The sequence below is a fragment of the Diabrotica undecimpunctata genome, chromosome 5 (assembly GCF_040954645.1).
Source record: "Diabrotica undecimpunctata isolate CICGRU chromosome 5, icDiaUnde3, whole genome shotgun sequence".
NCBI lineage: Eukaryota > Metazoa > Arthropoda > Insecta > Coleoptera > Chrysomelidae > Diabrotica > Diabrotica undecimpunctata.
Window position 1 is genome coordinate 131129062 of NC_092807.1, and position 24582 is coordinate 131153643.

Genomic DNA, 24582 nt, shown 5'->3' on the forward strand with positions numbered 1-24582 from the left:
GAAGCCAAAGAACTCATTTAAGATGGCTAATTAACGTGTTCAATTATCATAGTTCCTCGACTTTTTCTTTTCGGGATCTGTCGGGAGGCTTTTTTATTCGACTTGCCGCCTCAATATCTCTGGTCATTCATTAGGCAGATTACCTTCACTTCTTTTTATGATAATGTCGAAATCGAGAAAAATCCCTTAGAGCCAATTAAAAATCTTATAATTAAAATTTAAGTGCATTTCAGTTACCGAATCACTTCCTAGAAAAGTTTTGATGGAAGTGGTTTTATTACACTAATCAAATTAAATCCTCTTTCAGATTTATTTGGACAATTAAAATTTATTTTTTTGAGTTTTATAATTCAATTCCATAATGCACAAACAAAATTTTAGAAATTAAGAATTCATTCTTTATCTCACCACTACTTAAATTAAATATATTAAATAGTTTCCTCTCCCTTTGTAATCCTTGTTTAAAAACTAGAAACAATAGTATTAAAATCCCGTTTTGCATAAAAAATAGAAATTTCTCTGGATTTTTTCTTTTTTATGTCGCCAAATACTTTTCTACAGCGGGACCAATAAATACCACTGTAGTTTTTAGCGGCCCTTTTTTAAAAGTATGAGACATATACGAAAAAAAAAATAACTGAGACATTTATTGCTGATAGCTGATTTCGTTTAAAATTTTTAACGAATGTGTTCTAAGACCATTGTAGTGTGAGGTTACGATATCCTTGAAATGATCGAAAATACAAGAAAAGTAGTATATTTCATTCATTGTCATACAACTGTCCTTTTATTGTAAAAAATTTCAATAAATTAACACACATTTCTAAAATATATCTCTTGAATAAATATAAATAACTTTTAATAATTTAAATAATATAAAACACCTTTCATTTAACAAACAATCACACATACCTTATTCCTATTTCATTTGTTAACATCTCTCCCCTCAAGAAACTTCCCCGCTAATTATCAAACAGTTACACAGTTAAACAGTTCATAAAAATCGAAGATCACCCATCATCAGCAATACAGGATAGTTTGAACTATGTTTCCCGAATCATTAACTAATAATTTTTCTACCGGAATGTAATTATTATTTTGTTTTTTTACTTATTTATTACAATTCAATGGATTATTTCTTACCAATTTGTGGGTTTTTACTTTGTCTGCTTAATCAATTTTATTCATATTAATAAACACAGACATGTAATATTGGCATAATTACTGTAATGTTTTATCTTTATCTTTATATGGGCTTTTTATAATTTCAGCATTTAATTTACTTTGTTTCGTTTGGCCTGAAGATGCTTTGCAAAGTGTAAAAAGCGAAACCGGTCGTTTTGGTGGTAAAATTAAATTGATTGTGAGTAAGTCTTATTTTACTTCTTTTAACTATTTGAAATGGAATCACACAAGCAACACATTCATGATTTGAATAATTTTAGTCTTACATTTGAATGTTATAATACATAAGGATACATTTCCTATAAGCAAGCTCTAGAAATTATTACTAGAAACCAACATTAATTTCACTCTAATCGAAGAGTTACGGAATTTATATGATTGCAAACATTGCAAATAAAAATGGAAGTAGATTATCACAGAGATTCCTTCTCAATAAAGGTCTACATCAAGGATGTTGTATTTCGCTAATTTTGGTTAAGGTATATGTTGAGAAGGCAATGAAACAATGGAAACGCAAATGTAGAGGTATGGATATACTTGAAGAAATATATTTATTTACCTTGCAATTTGCTGATGACCAGGTCATCATAGCAAATGATAAAGAGGATCTGGACTATGTAGCAGGGAAACTTAAGAGAAATAAAGAAAGTGTGAGTTGGAAATTAATACAGACAAACTAAATACCTACCTATATGCCAATAGGAACAGATGTGACCAAAACAGGTAACAGGAGTATTTTCTTGAAGGGGAAAGATGATCAAAAATCAAAAATAAGATTAACGCAAGCTAGAAGAACGATAGGTTGTTTGAATAGTATATGTATTCTGGAATCAAGAAATAGAGAAACGAAGCAAATATAACATATATGATGAAACTCTTATGAAAAGTAGTTTGTTTTACAGAGTAGACAGTTGTAACATATAACAAATGAAAGTTGAACACAGTCAAAATGGATGTATTCGGGGGATGTGTTAAAATATCCCGCAGAGAAACAATTCGCAACGATCAGATAAGACAAACAATGGTAGTTGAAGTCTTAAGATCTCAAGAACGACAGATGCTGAGAGAAAGCAACTGATATGGTACATCTCCAGAGGAAGGAAAATATAAGATTCCCGAAAAAGATTATGGAATGCGATCCACTAAACCATAAAAGACGAGCAAGGCCTCAAAAATCCTTAGGGAAAATCTAAGGAGTCCTTAGAGAAAGTCAATGGAATGATCAAATGGCATGGAAATTGGCATCGAACACAGTCGCAAGAGGTTTTGAAACTGATTTAAATAAAATTAAATAACACAATTTTTTTAGTCAGAATTGATGTTTCTACAAATATAGAAAGTTAACTTATCGGTGAAAACACAAAAAAGAAGAAATAATCAAAATCAGCGATATAAACGTCTATTCCAAATGACAATCGGGCTTTCATTCTCGATACAAAACTGGTCTTGTTTCAACCAATCACAATCACGAAGACAATATTATTCAAATCGATCTTTCTAGTTGTAAATAAAAAAAATAGTGACTACACTAGAAAGAGGTTGAGAGTTTGTTATGCGATGTAGCTTACATTTAAAGCCAGATGGTGTGTAAATATTTCTAAATTTTATCACAGTAAGGAAGTTATTAAATTTACTTAGTGAATAATTGTCAGTCTGTAAACAGTAAAAGCTCATCATAAATATCATTTGTTTATTTTTCCAGATAATAGAACGGCATTTTCAGACATCAAAGCTGTAGATGTAGGATATCACTTTCTTGACAAATTTCCCAGTTTACCTTTCATTTATTGGTAGGATATAATACAGGACACTAATTAGATCAAATACTTCCAATGTACCAGTGTTGAATTTCAGTGATAATTGAAATACTACAAAAAAACACTATAATATAATATGGACAAAGCCTCCAAACAAATGGTCCTCAACGCCAACGGTAGGTTTTAAATAACCAGAGAGTGTAAAAAATCTCCTCCGGAAGGAAACTTACTTATTCAGAAAAATTATAAACTGGTACATAGAATGAATAGATACTTTTTAAAGCAGGAAATCTTAAAAATCAGTTTCAGAAAACTGAAAGATTGAATATATGCATCCTTGGTATTTAGATGCACAGCTACAGTCATACCTAAAAAGGATTATCATACCGGAAAACTGAAACACAGCAGAGAGTAATGTGACACAGAAAAAGCAAAATGCTATGAGGAAATGGAAAAAGGTACCTAATCAACATTATTGGGACTACGGACTAAGAGGGTAAACCTTTTGCTTATGTTATCTTCTTAACGATATATATGGATTTTTCCTGCCTCCAGTTTTTCTCTGCCATTCTCTTTATCTCTTTAGCTTTGTTGTATTCTAATGACTTCTCTTCTATTTGCCTTATTATAAAAATAGCGTCGCTGCATGATCTTCCCGACCTAAAGCCTTGTTGTATTTCTGCTAGTGTTATAATTTCATTCTGCTGATTTTTCCTACCACTTCGGTTGTTAATTTTAGTGTTGTGTTTAATAAATTAATTCCTTTGTAATTTTCCGAGCCCGATTTGTCTCCCTTTTTGAAGAGAGTATTGGGATGCTTGAACTCCATTCTTGAAGAATTGTGTTTAGTTCTATTATTTTTTGGATTCGTTTTAATAGTTATTGGGTCAAATCTGGTTCTCCGTACTTTAGAAGTTCCTTCGGTAGGTATTCTGTCCTCTCCTGGTGATTTTCTATTTTTTAATTTCATCCTTCACCTTTTCCTCCTCAATATTTATTTCTCCGCTTGTCGTCACCTCTGGTTTTCGTTTTTATTAGTTCGTTCATCTCTTTTCTTCTGTTCTCTAATCATTTTCCATATATATTTTTGTGTTCCATAAGTCGTAATTCATATGTGATTTTGTTGCTGCGTTAATCATGCTATTTTTGAGTGTGTCCCAGCTTTCTTTGATGTTAGTTTTTCGGTTTCGTTTTTATTTTAACTTTTTGTCTAATAGCGACTGTAAACATCTAGTGATCCTAGACATGCATCTCTAAATGTTCGCGCATCCTTTATTGATGGATGGTTTTCTTTTCTTAATCACAGTATGTGATCAATTTGTCTGTACGTTTTCTGATCATATGACATTCCCGCTACTTTATATTTCAGGATATTCAAATTGTTATTATCATGTTGGTTCTTATTATTAAGTTTGTGGCGAAAAAGCTGACAAAAGTAGATGATAAAAAGTTTCTCGTTCACCAATACTGAACGAAGACCACGTTGCTCAAGTCAGCAGCTTCATTGGGGGTGCATAAGGATATAAATGATAGAAAAGTTCAGATCAACGACAGATAGGTAAATGTAAATGATAGATAATAATTAGATAACAAAATATAACAGTTTAACAAAGAAAAACAAGAAACAATAATTACAGCTAAACTGCAAAACAAAATGAGGCCAATGAGTTTTCTGAAGCTCACGAAGGAACTCAAGATTAAATAAATTAAACAATCAAAGACAAAGAAAAACACGTCAGAAAACATATCAAACAGTTATCACAAAAATCATAAAAATCGACATATTTACTCATAAGCTGTAAAAAAGGTTACATTTTTAATAAGATATTTCAAAAGATTTATATCGGCTCTACAAAAATAAAATAAGAAATCTCTAAAATTATTTACTAATAGGTAAAAAAATAAACAATAAACATTGCTGTCAATAATCTTATAATTAAAACAGATTACAGCCATCAAATAAATAAACTCAATTGAACATAAGTTAGTTTATTAATTTCTTAAAGTATCTACAAAATGATTAAATGAAAATACATATATAAAATATGAACTATAATCTCGTAAATAAAAACGTAAAGCTTTTGGTTTCTGCCTAAAATAGGGTACATAAAAGGATAACACTTTAAAATTTTTCGGTGCAGAAAAACGCACTACTTTTAATAATGAAACTAAATATGAATTAACTAAAAAAATTTAACACAAATGATCAACATAAAATAAAATATTTACGCACTCTCTTAAACAGGTCGACGACATTCGAAAAGAACATCTGATATGACAAAAAACAGGTAGGTTTCGGTAGTTTTTAAAATCGCCGAAGGTTGGTGCTTTTTTCACCCTAAAAGGGATCATCAGAGGCGGTTATTCACAGACGCTCTGAACGTGAAAATAAATCTTTCCTGTCTTGGGAAGCAACTCTAACATGGCTTCGTATGGACGCAAATAGCGACATCTGGTAATAAATCCGTAAACTAATTTTTCGAAACCAAATTCAGATTTATGCTTTAATCTGTGCCTTCTAAGAATTACAAGGCAAAACAGACGTTGATAAAGATGATATTAGAGACATGGGGAATTTTTATGAGTACTAGAAACCAATTCGCTAAGGATTTTTGCTTAGTTGGGGAGATATGTTGTGGAATGCAATTTTAATTTCCCCATGTCTCTAATATCATCTTTATCAACGTCTGTTTTGCCTTGTCTGTAGAAGGCACAGATTAAAGCATAAATCTGAATTTGGTTTCAAAAAATTAGTATACGGATTTAAAAAAAAAAAGGCGGTTGACCTCGGCATTGACAAAAAGAGATGGTCAATGACATGAATTACTAGTGGCACTACATAAATATTCGAAAAAAAAGGATCTCTTAATATTAGGTACAATTAATTAAAAACGGAGAATGGTCAAGTTTCGACTAATCACAAAATATGTGAGTTTCTCGATCATATCTGAACTACATATACACGTCTGAATTCATATTGCTCGGGAGACTAAAACGGACTGAACCAAGAAAAGTTGTATTATTTCTTTTTATTCCTAGTTATCTTAAAGCTAATTGATTTTTGGGAAGGGGACGTGTAATTTTGATTAAAATATCTGTTCCCTGGGAAAATATTTTACACTTTCGTTAAATTACAGACCAAAACCAATAAAATTTTAAGAGTGATTATGTAAAATCGCTCTCAACTAAATTAAGATAGAACCCTGCAAGTGTGCATTGGAAATTAAACACTTTAATCTCAAACGTAATTTATATCGAAAATAGAACTTTGAAGTACATACACTTATACGTATTCGAAACGATAATATAATAATCTCGAAACAGAGGTAACTGAAAATGATATTAGGTCATTTTCATTCGTCAGTTTGTGTACTGAATGCTTTCCTGCTATTTGTTGTAAAAAATCCTCTTTTCTAATCTGGATGTTGAGGTCTTCTATTACAATTAAACTACCCTTTTTGGGTATTTTTTTCATCTCTTATCATAAAAATCTCATAAAAAATTTCTTTTTCGTTTACCTTTAAAATGCCAGATTACTTTGCTCAATTATCTATTACTATTTAAAATAAACAGAAATCAATAAATCAAATGAAACCAACGAATGAACAACAAAAGAAAAAGATCAAATTCATATTGGGTGAAATTTAACTGAACTATATTCCTGTTCAATTCTTTAAATTAATTAATATTTTGCAAATTTTAACGTTTACCTTAATAACTGTGAAATAATAAATTCCTGGTCCCGAATATAGCACGAAGAACCATTAAGACAGGCGTATCGGCCTTTCAGTTCATAAGAAATACAGCTGCTGGTGTTAATTATAATAAATATGAGGGTTAAAAACAAGAATATAATTAATCATGAATGAAAGTTAAAACGCGCAAAGAAAATGCTCGTGAATAGGAAAAGTGAGAACGGATGAGTCACGAAATATCGTCGGAATAAATGGAGCAGAGGTCGAATTGTAATATCTTCCAACAAAAGCCGTATATTGGTGTGCATGGAGAAGGGATATTAAATGCTGGAACTTTGAGAATTTCATGTTGAATGTACCCTAATCCTTGACGAACGACTACCGAAACTTTTTGATGACTTGTAGTTCTCGAAGATACATTTTAAGTGAGGTTTTGTCACGTTTTAATATTTCTCTGTCGAGACTTCTCTGTACGAGGGCGGTCCCTAGGCTTTTTGCGTTTTATAACAGATTATTTTGATGAACTTCTTAAAAGCTTTGGAGGGGCACTTGTATGTCTGCCTACAGTTATTACAACTGATTTATATATACAGTGTTTGATGAACGATACCATACCTTTGACTTAAGTATTAATAAAAACATAAAATAAAAATCAAATCCAACAGAAAAATTGGCAAAAATGAAGTAGTCTGAACAGAGGTACGAGAAGATTAGTAAAAACATTAGTAGATATTGTAATGGAGCATAATTCAAATATTTCTTTATTTTTTATGTATTTTAACTCGTTTTAAAACCGATATTGGTATTCTATCTTCGAAAGCCACCAAGCTTTTATACTTTTTCCAATAAATTGTTTGAAATTTTAGTGGTACGACGCGAAATCTTTCATAAATTAAAATTTCATTCTTTCGAATTCCGCAAGTCCACCATCGATTCCGTGATTTTGGAAAATATTTCCAAAGTTTAAGCGATGTTGCAATACGTTAGTGTAAGTGCTTTAAGCACATTAAGGGCAATATTTTTTTGTTTATAATGTTATAACTGGCATAAATACCAAAACATTTTGCATTTTTAACGCTACAAGAAGAATTTTATAGATATTTGTTATTTATTGTGACTCAAATTAGAATATTTTCTTGCAATGAGACACTAAAGACACTTCTAGACAATTTTCTCGGCTGGACTGCTTGTCAGAGTGATAATTAGAAAATGGCTGAGTAGGGTCAGAAGAAAAATCCACATAATCTTTGTTAGCGAACGACCGCTTATCCGAACCCCAGCTCCCGACAAAAGACGAGCATAAGTAACTTTATGCCCCAAATCATTTGACGGATCAAAAAAAAAAACAAGAAAACTTACCTCAAACATGGATTTAGATGATGCTGTGTATAAGTGGTTTACTCAGAAAGGATTTCCAAGGAGCTGGAATTTAATTCAACGAAAAATCCGGAGAGCTGTCAAATTTTCAAACGAGCACACGTTGGTTAAAACGATTTAGGTCGAGACATGGTATTAGAAAGAAAATGACACCCTCTAAAACGATTAAAATGCTGACGAAACTGGGGTCAATTGGGAAAGCTTTGCCATGAAAAACTCTTGCGTCTTGTGTCACGTGGAGAATTAGCAGCACCTGGATCTAAAATAAGCAAGGATCGTATCACTGTCTTAGATTGTGCTAATGCGACTGGTAGCCACTGATTGCCCACGCTTGTTATTGACAAAACTAAAGAAACTAGGTTGTTTTAAACATATTAATGTTTGCGATGCAAACGATTTGTTTCCACTTAGCAAAAGAGTACTTGGTTAGATAGTACAATTTTTATGGAATGGTTTAAACTATGTGACATAGCCGCTCGTAAACGGGTATACTTGTTTCGGCAGCGAGAACTGAAGATTTTTTTAAGTGTTAGTAATCTACAATTTTTATCAATATTGTACCTAAAATATGTTTTGTTCCAAATGCACTTTTTTTATTTAATTCCTATTTGTCATTAAATATAATGACAATACATATGCAGGTATGTAAATATGGCTTCATTCACTCGTGGATAACTATGTACGGCTATATCAATACAACTCTATTATCCGAAAAAACCGATTTTCCAAACACCTATGTACCCCAATTAGTTCAGATAATCGACGCTCTACTGTACAGGCTGTCTAAACTACAACAATATACTAGAAAAGGAATAGGAAAACAAAAACGTTTAAACAAATGCAAAGCATTTGGCAACATCAAAGTATGCAATCGCATAGTTGTATTTTCTATAATTATTTAGTAAGTACTTAATATTAGAATATCGTTGAAAGTAAAAAAACATATGGTTTATTTTTGCAGGCATCATTTTCTATATAAAGCTCTTCTGAAGGCCGTCTCATGTAATATTTCAGTATATCTTAAACATCTTAAATTTGAACGAAGTTGTCCGCATAAAAAAATTTCTTAACAATTTTTATGAAAGTTCCGGTAAGTACCTTAACTTTTTGTTGCCATATTTGAGCTGAAAGCTCTTAAAACTTATTTTAATCGATACGGTAAAGTTGTTAAAGATTTAAAGTGCTTACTTCATACTTTTATAAGTTTATACATGCAATGTTTTTGATTTTCTAAAGTAAAATATTTTCATCGTAGCGAAGAGGAACGCAAAATTCATGATAAAATGTTAATACATATATCCAATCTTTCATTTGCGTAGTTAAGATAGCTTATTACGCGCTATCCATCTTTTTCCTTCCACTTTTCCCTGTTTTTCTTATTTTTCTTCTCTTTATGATGTTCAGCAACTGACAGTTAAGTGTCCAACATTCTGAGAACACTCTTGTTTGAAGTGTGCGAGATCCACGATAGTCTTAGAATCTGGAGGTAGCACTACGTTTTAAATAATTCTAATTTGTGAAACGTGAAACGAATTTCCACTTTGGAAATCGTTCTCAAAATACAAACATTAGTAATTTTACTAATGTTTGTATTTTGAGAACGATTTCCGAAGTGGAAATTGAAACGTCAATAAACGTATTTTAACCTTTAATTGTGGCTTATTCCCATAGTAATTAATTTAAAATGCCACAAGAAAATAGCTTCAGAACAATGTTATAGTTATTGTTGTCATTTACTGGTCGTTTTATTTTTTAAAGTTTAGTTTAATTGTGATTTAATGATTAAATTTCAAGAAATTCTTACACTAATAGTTTCAAAAGTAAATATTTTTAAAAATCATGTGATACACATCAGTACGACTCTGTTTGGCTTTCAAGTGCTTCTGTTACCAATTGGTAATACGTAAGATGAATGCAGTTTAGTGTTTAATTTAATTAAGAAATCTCTATATTCATAATAAAACTAGCTATTAACAATTATTGTTATAAAGTAAACATTATAATAAACATTTTTCAAAAAAACCACGCTCCCTGCCATGACAATAGTCAATTACTGCTCCCGAGAATTCCTGGAAATTACACAAAAATGGCTCATTCGTCTTTCTCTTTATATAACTCGGGTTCGTCTTCATTCACGAAAATCTTAGGATCAAACGAAAATACCTTTACCAGCTGTCAAAGTCAGAACAGAACGCGCAGTACATATAACTGAGATGATGTTAAAAACTAAAGAAAGGTAGATAGAAAGAGGAAAGAGGGATGCGAGACACATAAAGAAAAATATAAAGATTTCCGAAATTGAGAAGGTAAAACTTAATACTTTTATTTACTAAAAAGTTTTCAATATCTTTTTAAAATAGAGCACTTTCTACAGTTATTTTAAGTTATTTGTTTAAATACACCTTTCAATCAACAAATATTTATCCCATAAAACATGTAAAAATAATCTTAATCTTATGTTTTTAAAGGTGCGGCCTTATCAGTTAAAGTTATTTTTAGAATTGCTTATCTCTGTATACGATAAAAAAATTGGCCGATTTTATAATGTCTCCAGATGCATAATATGGGTTCTAAATAATGTATATTTAATATGGGAAAATTGGTTTATATTTAATAACCCTAGGAGGAAGCTCAAAACTGAGTAGGACAGACTGCATGGGGAAGTTCTCATCTACGATACGTCGTGTTTTTATTGCTAATTACTAACATCCTATAAATATATAGGACAACAGGACAGGTGTGAAAAATGTTATATCCAAATAAACACCCGATGAACTGAGAAGGCATACGGGTTGCAGTTACGTTATTATCTGTAGATTTGTTGATTAAACTTGAGAGCTACACTCACGATACGATACAACATTTAACTGTGAAATTTGTACCGCTTTCCCGAATTCGGAGGTTTTTAAGTAACACCATCGGGCCCGTGGGATGTATGGACAAGGGAAACAGTTTTGTATAAGCGATGGTCTAGAAGGCTTACGAACTTGTAGGGATTATAGCACTGGCACAGTTATAATGTTACTCCCGTGAAGTCGTGGGAATAAGACAGATAAGGATACAGCAGAAAAATAAATGGTCCAAAAAAAGAAATCAGATTCTAAAAAAAAGGCAACCCTGTTTGAAATTTATCTCCAACTTGTCTCAATGACCCCAACCAGGGTCATACAGGTGAACCCTCAGCACAGTATGACAAAACTTCGGCAAAAGTTACTCTTACTATAAGAATGTTGTATGTTACTTTATGTATCACACATGTTGTATGAATATTTATTTTAAAGTTTATATAAAAGGTCTGTCGTTTTTTGCAAAAAAGATTCTATATAGCCGATCCATCGAAGCCCCGAAGACCTGTATAATAGTTGTACCACTTCGGGTGTCATATTTATTTTTGCTGCAACTTCTCTAATGGAACGAGCTCACGAATAGTACCGGTAAACATTTTAATGTCGGAAGGATGCAAAATATGCCCAACCACTTTCCACTCTAATCGACAGGTCCTTATAACAATCAGTTATACATATTTAAATTTAACTGTATGATATATATTTAATAATATTTTGTATTTATTTTGAAAAAAAAAACAAACAACACATATCAATCTTGAGTGCTAAGGTATTTTTTCTTTGGCTCCAAGATCCTCTAAATACATCTCTTATCGAAGTAATTGCTCAAATAAAGAACACACAAATGGTTTTTATGTTTTCGATCTGGAAAACGCAATTTTCTTATTTGAATTAAACATTCGTAATTGAACGTCAATAGCAAAAATTCTCGAATGGCTTTACTCAAGTTTAAAATCAAACAAGGTACTCGAAGCTGCTCTTCATTACATTCAAAACTTAGTTTGAATAGGGCGATTTCAGGGCAATACGTAGTTTTTCTCTTTTTTCCTCCGACAACGTAGCTTAAAGCATCTTTTATCTAATATAGAACGAATACTTTAAGTACTGTATTTTTTTATAAAAAAAATTGAGAATATAGAAAGTAATTGGTGTAAAGCGGATTCATTTAAAACCGTTTTGTTAATAAATTATAATAGTAGTAGCTAAAAAGTCAAAACTATCTTAAAATATTCTACACAATTCTTCTGCATATATTTCATATTTGTTCTCTGTAAATTATAACAAACAAAGCACTATCTTAAAATACACTGTAGAGCATAAAACTGGGATTACCCATAATTCAAAGTCATTTGAGTATCCCATAATTTCAAAATCTAAACCATGCCTTGTCGTTTACCTGATAATGCTAACCAGCTGTTATCATTACTAGAGGAGGAAATACTAATTAAGATTATGCAGTGCCAAATTGAATATATGTACATGGGAATCAATAAAAATAAAGATCTTTTTTCTTCTAAAGATCATATTGGCAATAATAACTTTGTTTAGGGCAACTCGAAACACACTAGCGGGTGTCTTTTGATACCACTTTCGGAGTCGAGCCAGGATGTTCTTTTTCGGCCTGGGCCTCTTTATCCGGCGATCTTGCCTTGTATTATGAAGTGTAGTAGGTTATGCCCCTCTGGATGTCTTGCTACATGGTCAAAATATTGTACTTTTCGAATTTTTATTGTTTTTTTTATTTGTGTGCTCTGTTTCATTCGGTTTAAAACTAATTAATTTGTTATTCGATCAAACCAACTTGTCCGCCATACTTGTCAGTAAATCTACATCTCAAAGGCCTCAAGTTTTTTCATTAGCATATCAATCTGATTTTAAAGTTTAATATAATGCTCTATTAATGAATATTTTCTTTAGTTTCTAGGAGGCGGCTCTGGCTTTTTCAATGAGTATTTTTATTTCTTTCTTATATCCCAGTTACCGGTAACATTGACGCCCAAATAGGTAATATTGTGGATTCTTTCTAACTCTATTCCATACGCTCTGATGTTCATTGGTTGTAACTCTGTTTTGCTGGCAACAATTAAGCTCTAGCCCATATTTAACACATGTTTTGGTCATCCTGTTTATAAATCGTTGAAACTCTTTTTCATTTGATGCAATCAGTACCGTGTCGTCTGCGTATCTGAGATCGTTCACATTAATCCCGTTGATTTTAATTCCTGCATCTTCACCTAAGGCTTTTTCGAAAATGAATTCGAAGTAGACATTAAAAAGTAGAGGCGATAAAATACACCCTTGCCTCACACGTCGTATTTTCACTGCTTTCGTCGTATTCGAACCAATTCTTATGTTTGCACAGATGCAAATACAAACTTTTGATAATACGGAGGTCATGGTTATCAATTCCCACTTGTTACAAGACACCTATCAGTTTTTCGTGGATGACCCCTTTAAAGGCCTTTTCAAGTCGATATATACTGGTTGTTCTATATCCCTACATATCTTTTAACCAGGACCTGCAAACTGAATAATGCTTCTCTGGTTCAAAGGATATTTCTGAAACCAACCTGTGTTTCTCTTAGTTGTACTTATATTTTGTTGTTAATTTTCGAGTGCAGTATTCTTAAGAAAATTTTTAGTACATGGCTCATTAGATGATACTGCGATGATAGCTACATTGTTTATTTTTTTTTTCGGTATCATTACAAATGTTAACAGCAGCCAGTCTGTTGGTATATGCCCTGTTTAGATAAGAGGTTTAGAAGTAGAAGAGATGAAAAAGATTAGAGTAGAGTAGAGTAGACTAGAGAAGCGAAGCGAAGAGAAGAGAAGAGAAGTGAAGAAAAGAAAAGAAAAGAAAAGAAAAGAAAAGAAAAGAAAAGAGAAGAGAAGAGAAGAGAAGAGAAAGAGAAGAGAAGAGAAGAGAAGAGAAGAGAAGAGAAGAGAAGAGAAGAGAAGAGAAGAGAAGAGAAGAGAAGAGAAGAGAAGAGAAGGGAAGGGAAGGGAAGGGAAGGGAAGAGAATAGAAGAGAATAGAAGAGAAGAGAAGAGAAGAGAAGAGAAGAGAAGAGAAGAGAAGAGAAGAGAAGAGAAGAGAAGAGAAGAGAAGAGAAGAGAAGAGAAGAGAAGAGAAGAGAAGAGAAGAGAAGAGAAGAGAAGAGAAGGAGAAGAGAAGAGAAGAGAAGAGAAGAGAAGAGAAGAGAAGAGAAGAGAAGAGAAGAGAAGAGAAGAGAAGAGAAGAGAAGAGAAGAGAAGAGAAGAGAAGAGAAGAGAAGAGAAGAGAAGAGAAGAGAAGAGAAGAGAAGAGAAGAGAAGAGAAGAGAAGAGAAGAGAAGAGAAGAGAAGAGAAGAGAAGAGAAGAGAAGAGAAGAGAAGAGAAGAGAAGAGAAGAGAAGAGAAGAGAAGAGAAGAGAGAAAGAAGAGAAGAGAAGAGAAGAGAAGAGAAGAGAAGAACAAGATATTAAACAGTTGCATTAAGAAAATGCTTCTGCGTTTGGCAGGAAGGAGGAAGAAGGAGACTTGGAAACATTAACAGACAACCACAAAAATATTGTGAAAATTTGTTAATAGATTGCTAAAAAAATTAAAAATATACAGGCCTGAAAATATATAGAATTAAGAACTAATGAAAAGAACAAACAAGAGAAGATAACAAATACCATTTAAATTAAAGAAATGGAAGTGGGCATAGACTAAGGAGAGGTCAAAATCTCATAGCCAGGCAGGCAGTCGAATATCAACCTGGTGGAAAAAGAAGAAAATAGAATAATAATTGGCGAATAACCAGAACAAGAGAGAGTTGGATTTAGTTGGAGATAATTCAAACGAAAAAAGAAAAATAGAAAGTTGAGAGGACGTGTAAAGTTCAATGTAAATAACCATTATAGGCTAAGAAACGCAAAATTCACCTGAACATTCCAATATTCCACTGAACTTTATTGTTGGTGTATAAGTAAAATGAATGTCTTATATCAAAGCACTCCATATATAAAAGATATGAAATGAAAGATTCTAAAGTTGGTTTTACGGACATTGCAACATTTTCCATTACCTTACCGAATTATTTACTGAAGTATTTTTCAGGTATATTTCCGATATCGAGTCGAAATACTTTTATCAAACATTTAGTAGTTAGAGTTCTAGAAGCAAGAAATCTGAGCAATTTCCTGTATTGACTTCTTGAAAATATACTCTAGCAGAAGCAGAGTAAATACAATCCGACGCCGCTGAATGTCGAAGAAAAATTAATAAGATCTACAAATTATTTTAACGACTTATACACAAACTTTAGTTAATATTTTTGGAAATAGTAAATGATAAAATTGTTTTTCTTCTAAAATCTAAACTGAATCGTTCCCCATATGGTATGTTTTAGTGTAATTTATTTAAAAAATACATATTAAAATAATCTCTCTAAAAGATGAATTTTAGGAGAAAGTTAACGCTTTGAGATTTACCCAAAGTAATAATACTAATAAGAACCAACAACCTATTTCAAAGAAGTAATGATGTGAGGAAGTCTCTAGGAAAGAAAAAGACGATGACTAGGAAGACGGCTACTGTAGTAGTACCAATATAACTTAAAAATGTGCTGAAACTATAAAGGCTACAGAAAACTAACCCATACCAACAGAATATTATTATTCAAAACAAAACATAAACATCAAAAAGGGAATCATCAAACCCCTTAGGGTCCAAAATGTCTGTTCCAACAAAAAGATATTTCAGAAAAAAACCTGCTAACAAAGATCTTAAGAAAAGATTACTATCAATTTCAATTTTTAAAGAAGGAATTCCACATGATTGATATCCAGGCCTCCTCATAAGAAGGATTTAAAGATAACAATAATAACATATGTAAAATGCTTCTCAGAAAAATTAAAAATGATAGGAAATAAATACAACATCACAACAACATTTAAAACAATCAATACACTGAGATCCACCACGTTCAGAACCACCAACGATTCTTGAAGTTAAAGATGCAGTTAAAAAGCTAGCCAGAAACAAATCACGCGGAATAGATAATCTCCCAGCTGAACTATATAAAGGAGGTGGTCATGATACCATAATGGCATTATAGCAGCTTATAAAAGAAATATGGACCCAGAAATCCCTCCTCAATGATTGGAATATTGGAATCCTTTGCACCATACACAAAAAGGAGATATCTCTGAATGCTCTAACCAGTGAGGAATTACGCTGCTAAATGCAGCATACAAAATATTGTCCACAGTACTATGTCACCGTATGGTACCATATGCAGAACGGATAGTAGTAAAATACCAGGCTGGTTTCAGAGGTGGTAAATCGACAATTCATCAGAAACCCTAAACAAATTTTGGAAAAAACAGTGGAATATGGCACTGATATTCATCACATATTTATAGACTACAAAGCAGCCCACGATTCTGTGAATAGAAGAGAAATGTTCAAAGCAAATAAAGAGCTTGGAATACCAAATCAGTTGGTAAATTTAGCAAAACTAACTCTTGAAAAAGTTGAATGTAGAATACGGATTCAGGAGGAACTGTCTGAACCTTTTAAAACAAATATCGGGCTGCGACAGAGAGTCACTCTTTCGTGTATACTGTTCAATCTGGCTCTGGAAAAAGTAATACGTATGTCACAAATCACAACCACTGGTTCAATATACAGGGTGTTTGGTGGGTCGATGGAAATTTTTTAAGGGGTAATAGGGGACGCCATTTGCAAAATTTTTTGCTAATAATGTATCGCTCAAACGTTTAAGGTTTCCAAAATAAAGTTAAATTTGTCAATATTCGAAAATAAGGCTGTTCGTCTATTTTATTTTTAAAAAGAATTATCTAAGCGAGATACTTCCCTGACATATAAAATGTTGAATCTTAATGCATTGTTAAAATAACCTTCATTAATGAAAACGAGTAAGAAAGGTAAAACACAACAACCATATATCATGCTTTTTGCAACATTTATTATGCCTTATTAAGTATGTACATAAACTTCAAAAAACAGTCATTGTTGTTCAAAATAAGAACCACCATTCCTAATGCCGCATTCCTGATGTGGTTACTTTTAACCTCAGTTCTGCCCTTATAATGTCAGCTGCTTCGATAATCCTTTCCATTAAATGGGCTCTAGTTCGGATTGGAACTTGATAAACAAATTCTTTGAATCCGCCCCAGATGTGGTAGTCACACGGTGTTAAATCGGGCAATCTAGCAGGCCATAAAATCGGTCCAGTTCCATAAAATGGTGGCTCTCATTTTGAACAACAATGACTGTTTTCTGAAATTTATGTACATACTTAATAAGGCATAATAAATGTTGCAAAAAGCATGATGTATCGTTGTTGTGTTTTACCTTTCTTACCCGTTTCATTAATGAAGGTTATTTTAACAATGCATTAAGATTCAACGAAGGGTTTTTGCAATCTGAGCAAGTAATACGTAAGGCATTTTGTATGTCAGGGAAGTATCTCACTTAGATAATTATTTTTTAAAATAAAATAGACGAGCAGCCTTATTTTCGAATATTGACAAATTTAACTTTATTTCGGAAACCTTAACAGTTTGAGCGATACATTATTAGCAAAAAATTTTGCAAATGGCGTCCCCTATTACCCCTTAAAAAATTTCCATCGACCTACCAAACACCCTGTATAATAAATCAGTGCAAATCCTGGCATATGCTGATGATATCCATATTGTTGGGAAAACGGAAAACGCAGTACGAGAGGCGTATGTAGCATTAACAGAATTAGCTACAAAAATGGGTTTTATAATAAACACCAACAAAACGAAGTATATGAAAATAAGCACGCAACCACAAATTCTACAACCACTTGTTATAGAAACGTCATCGAAGCAGTGAACGAATTTGTATACCTGGGTAACACTGAAAATAATACTACCGCAGAGATAAACAACCGTACAGAAGCGTAAAACATATCAAGATAGGACGTCTGAGGTGGATAAGGCATGTAACACAGATGGAACAAAATGACGCAGATAGAAAAACTTGTCTTGATAGACCCATTGGTCAGAGAAGAAGAGGAAGACCCAGAACAAGGTTCCTTGATAAGGAGATAAGGTTCCTTGGTGGAGAAAGGCGATGGATAGGGACGACTAGAAAGAAGGAGGCTAGGACCCACGCGGGGTTATAAAGCCAGAATGATGATGACGAATACAAAACATCAAAAACAGAGTCTTTGGCAGATCCCAGATGTGCTTGGGATTATAAGCACCCAATACAATGTAAATATGCATTAATCGTCACGAAAGAGACAGCAAAAGGGGAAAATCAAGGAAGCAACCTGATTTTACTAAATGAAGAAACATGTGTAACTAATACATTAATAGAATGTAGTAAGATAAAGTTACCAATACTGAAAGAAGAAGTCAGCAATAAGAATAAACCAACATAAAAAGAAGGTAAGGCACACAGAAGTCAATTATCAAATTAGTATTACCACCCACCGCCAATTATAAACATTTACATGTTAAGAGCATTATCATTTATTTTGGATTTCTCTTTGAAATTATTTCCGCACTGGAAATCTAAACAGCAAAGTGAATGTAAAATGTATTTCTGGTTACAATCTTTGTAGATCAATTCTATATAAAATAATATCTAACCAATATAGCATGTTTGTGCATTAAGAAATATTTGATTCCGGAAACAATTAACAATGTTTACTGTGGGTTCAAATTAAATGTGATCTCCATTTTCAAAATATTTAGAGCATTAAACACAATAAAATGTTTAATCCCTTAGTCTACAGCATTACTGTTGATATTTTCTTAAACAAATATTATGCATATAAATACATTTTCATATATAACAATAATACATTTTTAATTCATATAAACAATTTTTTCGTATAAATACCAATTGAAATAAAGGACCATTTACAGTTCAACCAAGTACTTCCACAAAAACACACAAAATGAAGTATCTGTATTTGGTTTTTATTGCTTGTATCTTCACCTACGTTTCCGGATCTCAGACACAGCTTAAAAGTAAGAGCATTATTATATTTTTCAATGAATCTCGGCGAATGCACTACATTCTTAAATATATTAAATTTTTAAAATTAAACTTGTTTGCAAGTAAAATATTTAATTTGTTCCAAGAATATGATGATTTGGCTAGTTATGTATAGTATTCTACTATATTGTTTATTTTTAGATCAACAACAAGTTTGTGCCTGCCAAGATGTTTTAAATACCATTTACAATGATCTCGTACAGCAAGAAGCATGTTTAAATCAAACGATTACTGATATTTGTCAACTGGAAACAGAGCTAAACGAAATCGACGATATTATTGACAAACAAGAAGACGCACTAGTAGACATCTCGGCTGAACTGGCTGCACTTACTGTAACTAAGAACTACATTAATCGTTTACTTAATGACGGAAGGAATGTCCTACAATGTATCATAGACAATCTCAACGAAATCGCTGAAGGTATTGAAGAGAACAACAATAATGATGCTGACGGACAACAATGTCAAATTAACGATATTCTAAGTGTTTCTTGGCAAGTTGAAGAATGTAAGAACGGAAACTCCTGTCCTGCTCCTGCTTAAAATGAACTGTAAACCAATCAAGCTCGCTTAACACAATTTCTTTTGTAAAAACTGTACATCTACATCGTCAATAATGAATAAAGTACACAACCAATATTTTTTGTTTTTATTTCTATAAATAGTACGAAACCCGCTTCCATTTGTCTTTACATATCGATGTGAGAATAAGAAAAACTACTAGTCTTTAGTATTACAGAGACATCGAAAAAAATCGTAATTGACTTGGAATCGCATGGATCGTCAGTGATTTAAACAAATCGGTCGTACCTAGTCACCATACTTAATGACGTGACTCTGATGTCTTTTTTTTTAAATGACCAGAAAAAAATGATAAGGCGAAAAAAAATTTGTTCAAAAATTTTTAGTAATGTTTGTTACTAACTTTTTATTTTTATTTTACGATAAAAACTAATAGCAATAAAGTTATACCGTTAAGTTATACAAAATTAAACAAATTTGTAGTGAAAATTGTTCTTTAAAAAACCCACTATAACCCTTTCAGACCTGAATTTTAATTTAGGATCTGGAGGCATCCCACCTGAGCTTATAAAATACGGATCAAAAAAATTACACAGGATGATACAATGGATATTTCAGAAAGCCATAAATGGAGAACAACTCCCAAAGGAATGGTCGGAGGAATATATGACATCTATATTTAAGAAAGAAGATAGAAAACGATGCGAAAACTACAGAGGAATAAACATAATATCATCATTAGGAAGATTATATGGGAAGATACTGCGAGAAATAGATAGAGTAAGCGATAAAAGGCAAAATCGGGGAGGATCAGTCAGGCTTCACGGCAGGAAGATCATGCATACACACTGGAGCAACTGTTGGAAAAGAAAAAAGCAAAAAATAGAGATATACATTTCGCATTTGTGGACCTGAGAAAGGCGTATGACTCTGTACCAAGGTCAGAACTCTGGGAGGCAATGTACAAATTAGAAATACAGATGGCACTCATAGAGGCTACAAAAGCTCTGTATAAAGAAAATAAAGTGTCCATTAAAATGGGAACAAGAATCATAGGAGACTTCACCACAACAAAAGGGCTCCTACAGGGTTGTTCCACATCTCCAACCCTATTCAAAATGTACTTAGAGAAAGCCTTGACTAGATGGAAAAGAAAATGCGAAGGCATGAGAGTACCGGTATGGAACGAATACCTATATACGTTAAGCTTTGCAGACGATCAAGTAGTGATTGCACAAGACCAAGACGACCTCAGCTACATGATGAATAAACGACAAGAAGAATATACCAAGACTGGCCTAGATATTAACCTCGCGAAAACAGAGTACCTATCTATAAGTGAAGAAGACATAGAAGATCTACAGATTGATGACAACGTAACAATCAAAGGAAAGGATAAATTCAAATACTTGGGGTATATAATCACGAAAAAGGCAACAGAGGAAGAAATTACACAAAGATTAGGACAAACAAGAACACCAATCCGACAAATTAACTCAGTATGGTGGGATAGACACCTAAATATGAACACAAAAACACAGATTTATAAAACATTAGTGCGAAGTATTATGACATATGGGGCTGAACAGAAATGAAATGCCTGCGAAGATGCTGCAGAGTAACAAGAATGAATAAAAGTAATGACGAAATAGAGCAAAGAACATCAATAGAAACATACATAATAACATATATAGAAAAAAAGACTAAAGTGAGGACATGTAAGAAGAACTAGCGACAGCAGATGGATAAAGAGAATAACCGAATGGAGTCCCATACGAAGGAGGAAAAGAGGACGACCCCGAAAATCCTAGAGGAACGAAGTAGACGACGTCATGAGTAAGAGAGGCCTAAACGATGGAGAATGGGACAAAGTTTCAAATGAACAAACAGATTTATTTTGTGAGTTTAACTTAATTGTAATACATTGCATTGCGTGAAAGTTTTTGAAACAGTTTCTTCCTTTTACGAAACATAGACTAACATCACAGCAAAAAATATGCATTCTTCCATGACAGTTCGGATTTTTGCATCGAGTAGCTTCTTTTTTATCGTCATACTCGGATTTTTTTTCTTTTTAGCATATCAATAATTGTGGACTGTCGAGGAGAATTCTCTCCACGTGAACGACCAGGACCTCTTTTGTTTACAGGTTTGTAGACAAAGATATGTACAAAGATATCCTTGATAAGTAGATCAAGGATATCTTTAGGGTTAGCCTTCTATGTTTGCATAAAGGTCTTATATTCTAGCCAACTATTCACACAAGAAAGGTCAAATGCATGAAAGATCATTCGGGAAAGTCCATTTTTTTTTATTTGATAAATACTCTATAATATGACAAAGCTGATCCAACAAGTCTACACCACCCATATATTTATTATGGTCTTTGAACATCTATGAATCTTTTGTTGCCCTTGTCCCATCTCTTCACTGTGTCCTCAGTGCCTTTTCCCATATAATTAGATCCAACAAGGACTGATTTATTGTCTTTCCATTTTATCAACACTACTGATCCTTCTGCATTAACTACTTCTTCGTTATATCCTCTGTTTTGTTACCCGGAAGAACCCTCAAATTACTTAATTTAAATGGGGACACCCTATATATTTTTGCAGATTTTAGTGATGTTGTGCGGGAAGGTCGACTTGAATATACCAATTACACCATTTTTTTGCTGCTCATGCGTTCATCTCTAAAGAGTTCTTGCTGCATTTGGATAGTTGCCTGTTGCAGCTTTTAAGTTTAAAGAAAAAATTATTGCAAATGTTTTGATTGCATCTGTTATTAAAAAAAGGAACTGTAATTAAACGTATGTTATTACAAGATGAAGTAATGACGAAATAAAGCAAAGAACATCAATAGAAACAGACATACTAACATATATAGAACAAAAAATCCTAAAGTGGTATGGACATGTAAGAAGAACTAGCGACAACAGATGGATAAAGAGAATAACCGAATTGAACCACATAGGAAGGAGGAAAAGAGGACGACCCCAAAAATCCTGGAGGAACGAAGTAGACGACGCCATGAGTCAGAGAGGCCTAAACGATGGAGAATGGAACAACAGAGAGAGATGGAAACGGTTGAGCGAGGGAATCCCTAAATATATATATATATATATATATATATATATATATATATATATATATATATATTACAAACTACACTTTCCGAAGTTCATGAAGAAAATGATTATGCTCGTCCACATAGTGAAGGCGCTAAAAGTATGAACTAAGATCGGATATTTTTCGGACGCCCTTCTATGTACGTACCCCTAAAAGATGTTAAACGACCTATAACCCATAACTTATAAGCTTATAAGCGACATAATGTCGCCGTGTATTTTAAATAGTTTTAAGTATGTACTATTTAATTTAAACCCATCCTCTGATAGGTGATGAGGTTATATAGAAGGTATTTCAAAAGTAAGTAATCTTAAACACATTTTTTAATTAACAATCAAAATTTCAATCACGTTTTCTTAACTCAGTAGGATTAGTGGTTATTTTCACTTCAATGTAAATGTTTTTTTCATATTATGGTAGACAGCCAACTCCCGGGAGCATCTAGACAATCCGTATATGTATTTGGCACCTAGAACTGTTCTATTGCTCCTTTACGGCACGCGGCCATGTTTCAACCAATAGGCGGCGAGGTGCCAAACACGTATACGGATGTTACTTTGGTGCGAAATTCATATACGGAATGTTAAAACTTCGCAGACAAAAAAAGACGACTTTTCTATAAAGTCAGAAAAGGAGAGTGAGTAAAATATTTGTTAACGTATTATTAAAAAAAAAGTAAATCAGTGTAATAGGAAATAAAACAAAATATATTTAAATAAATAATAAAAAATTTTAAAATTTTTAAAATGTTATTTATACGAAATTCAATGTCCTTCGCCATTTTTAGTTGCATTTGTTTGATTTGCTGCTAGACGAAAGATTGTAACGCGCTTTAAACCTTTTTTTAGGAGGTTGAACTTTAGGTGGTTGTCTACATGGTAATCTATTTGACCCTCTAGTAACTTCCCACTTTCTTCGACTGATTGAAGTTGGTTGCACTCTTATATTGGCCTTGTATTCAAATCGCCTTGCCGAAGAACTTTCTACCATGTTTAAAAAACTTTCCCAAGCCGTTTTGGTTTTAATATGGGATAATATTTCGGTTAATAACTGTAACGTTGATGAATCAGTTCCAAATGTAACATGTTGATCTTGTAGCGTATTCGTAAAATCTGCAAAAGAAAATTCTTGTTGTTTAGCTATTTCATTTTTGTTTAAAAGAATATCTTCTGTAACATTATTTTCATCAGTGTTATCAACAGGAAGATATGATTAAATTATTTCAAAATTTATACAAAGTTACTATAAAAAGTTCCGTTTCCTCCAGCAAAACTTCTTCACAACACTGGACATAAACTTGATGATGAGTATTTTGATATCTTAGAATCACTCCCCATTAAATATCGTAGTTAAAAACTGCGAGCCAAAAACGCTAATAAAGAGCCATTCCTACTGTATGGCTGGTAACCTCTGTAGTACCTGAACTGGCATGCTAGGCAAAAGCTCCCCACTTCCTCTTGTGCGCTCCTGTCGTCCACACACATACCATCTTCCACTTTCCCCTGTTCCTTAGTAGTCCACAGTCCACTACTCTTCAACACTCACAACTTCAGAAACCGATGTTTACCACACCCCCACTACTCCGACTAAAAAAGGAGTACCCCATTCCTTGAAGAGGCTCAAGCCTAAACAAGGTTAAAACCCAGGTAGCTAGAAACGTTCCAGTTGCTAATCCTGAACATTGATACGAAGTAGATAAATTAACTTTTAACGAAAAAGTTCAATCTTATTCATTTTATAGAGGACTTTCAGGATCCAGTGTTTATTAATATCTTCTTATATTAATACCAGCATTGATAACACGATAACAGTGATGAAAATAATGTTGGAAAAGATATTCTTTTAAACAAAAATGAAACAGCTGAACAACAAAAATCTTCTTTTGCAGATTTTGCTCCAGGTAATCCAGTTTCCTGACTTTTGTGGACTTTGATACTTCCCATTCTTTTCCTAGTTGTTTGAGAACTTATGCGTTTGTTTTACGATCCATCCATGATATTTTCAGAATACGCCGGTAACACCACATTTCGAATGCTT

General features: G+C 32.8%; 2 protein-coding genes across 2 annotated transcripts in view; one reads left to right on the top strand and one right to left on the bottom strand.

Moving 5' to 3' along the window:
* The window catches only part of LOC140441799 (uncharacterized), a 591049-nt gene that overhangs the window by 337945 nt on the left and 228522 nt on the right, over positions 1-24582 (bottom strand). The window lies entirely within an intron of this gene.
* On the top strand, positions 18759-19515 carry LOC140440785 (uncharacterized). The gene is made up of 2 exons (XM_072531149.1): positions 18759-18865; positions 19035-19515. Exons 1-2 carry the CDS (start codon positions 18793-18795, stop codon positions 19436-19438), a joined length of 477 nt encoding a protein of 158 aa, XP_072387250.1. The 5' UTR covers positions 18759-18792; the 3' UTR covers positions 19439-19515.

Bases quoted from the DNA above. Each gene is read 5' to 3' on its own strand.
- LOC140440785 (XM_072531149.1), top strand. From the start codon at position 18,793: ATGAAGTATCTGTATTTGGTTTTTATTGCTTGTATCTTCACCTACGTT. The intron at 18,866-19,034 runs GTAAGAGCATTA...GTTTATTTTTAG, and splicing joins ATCTCAGACACAGCTTAAAA to ATCAACAACAAGTTTGTGCC.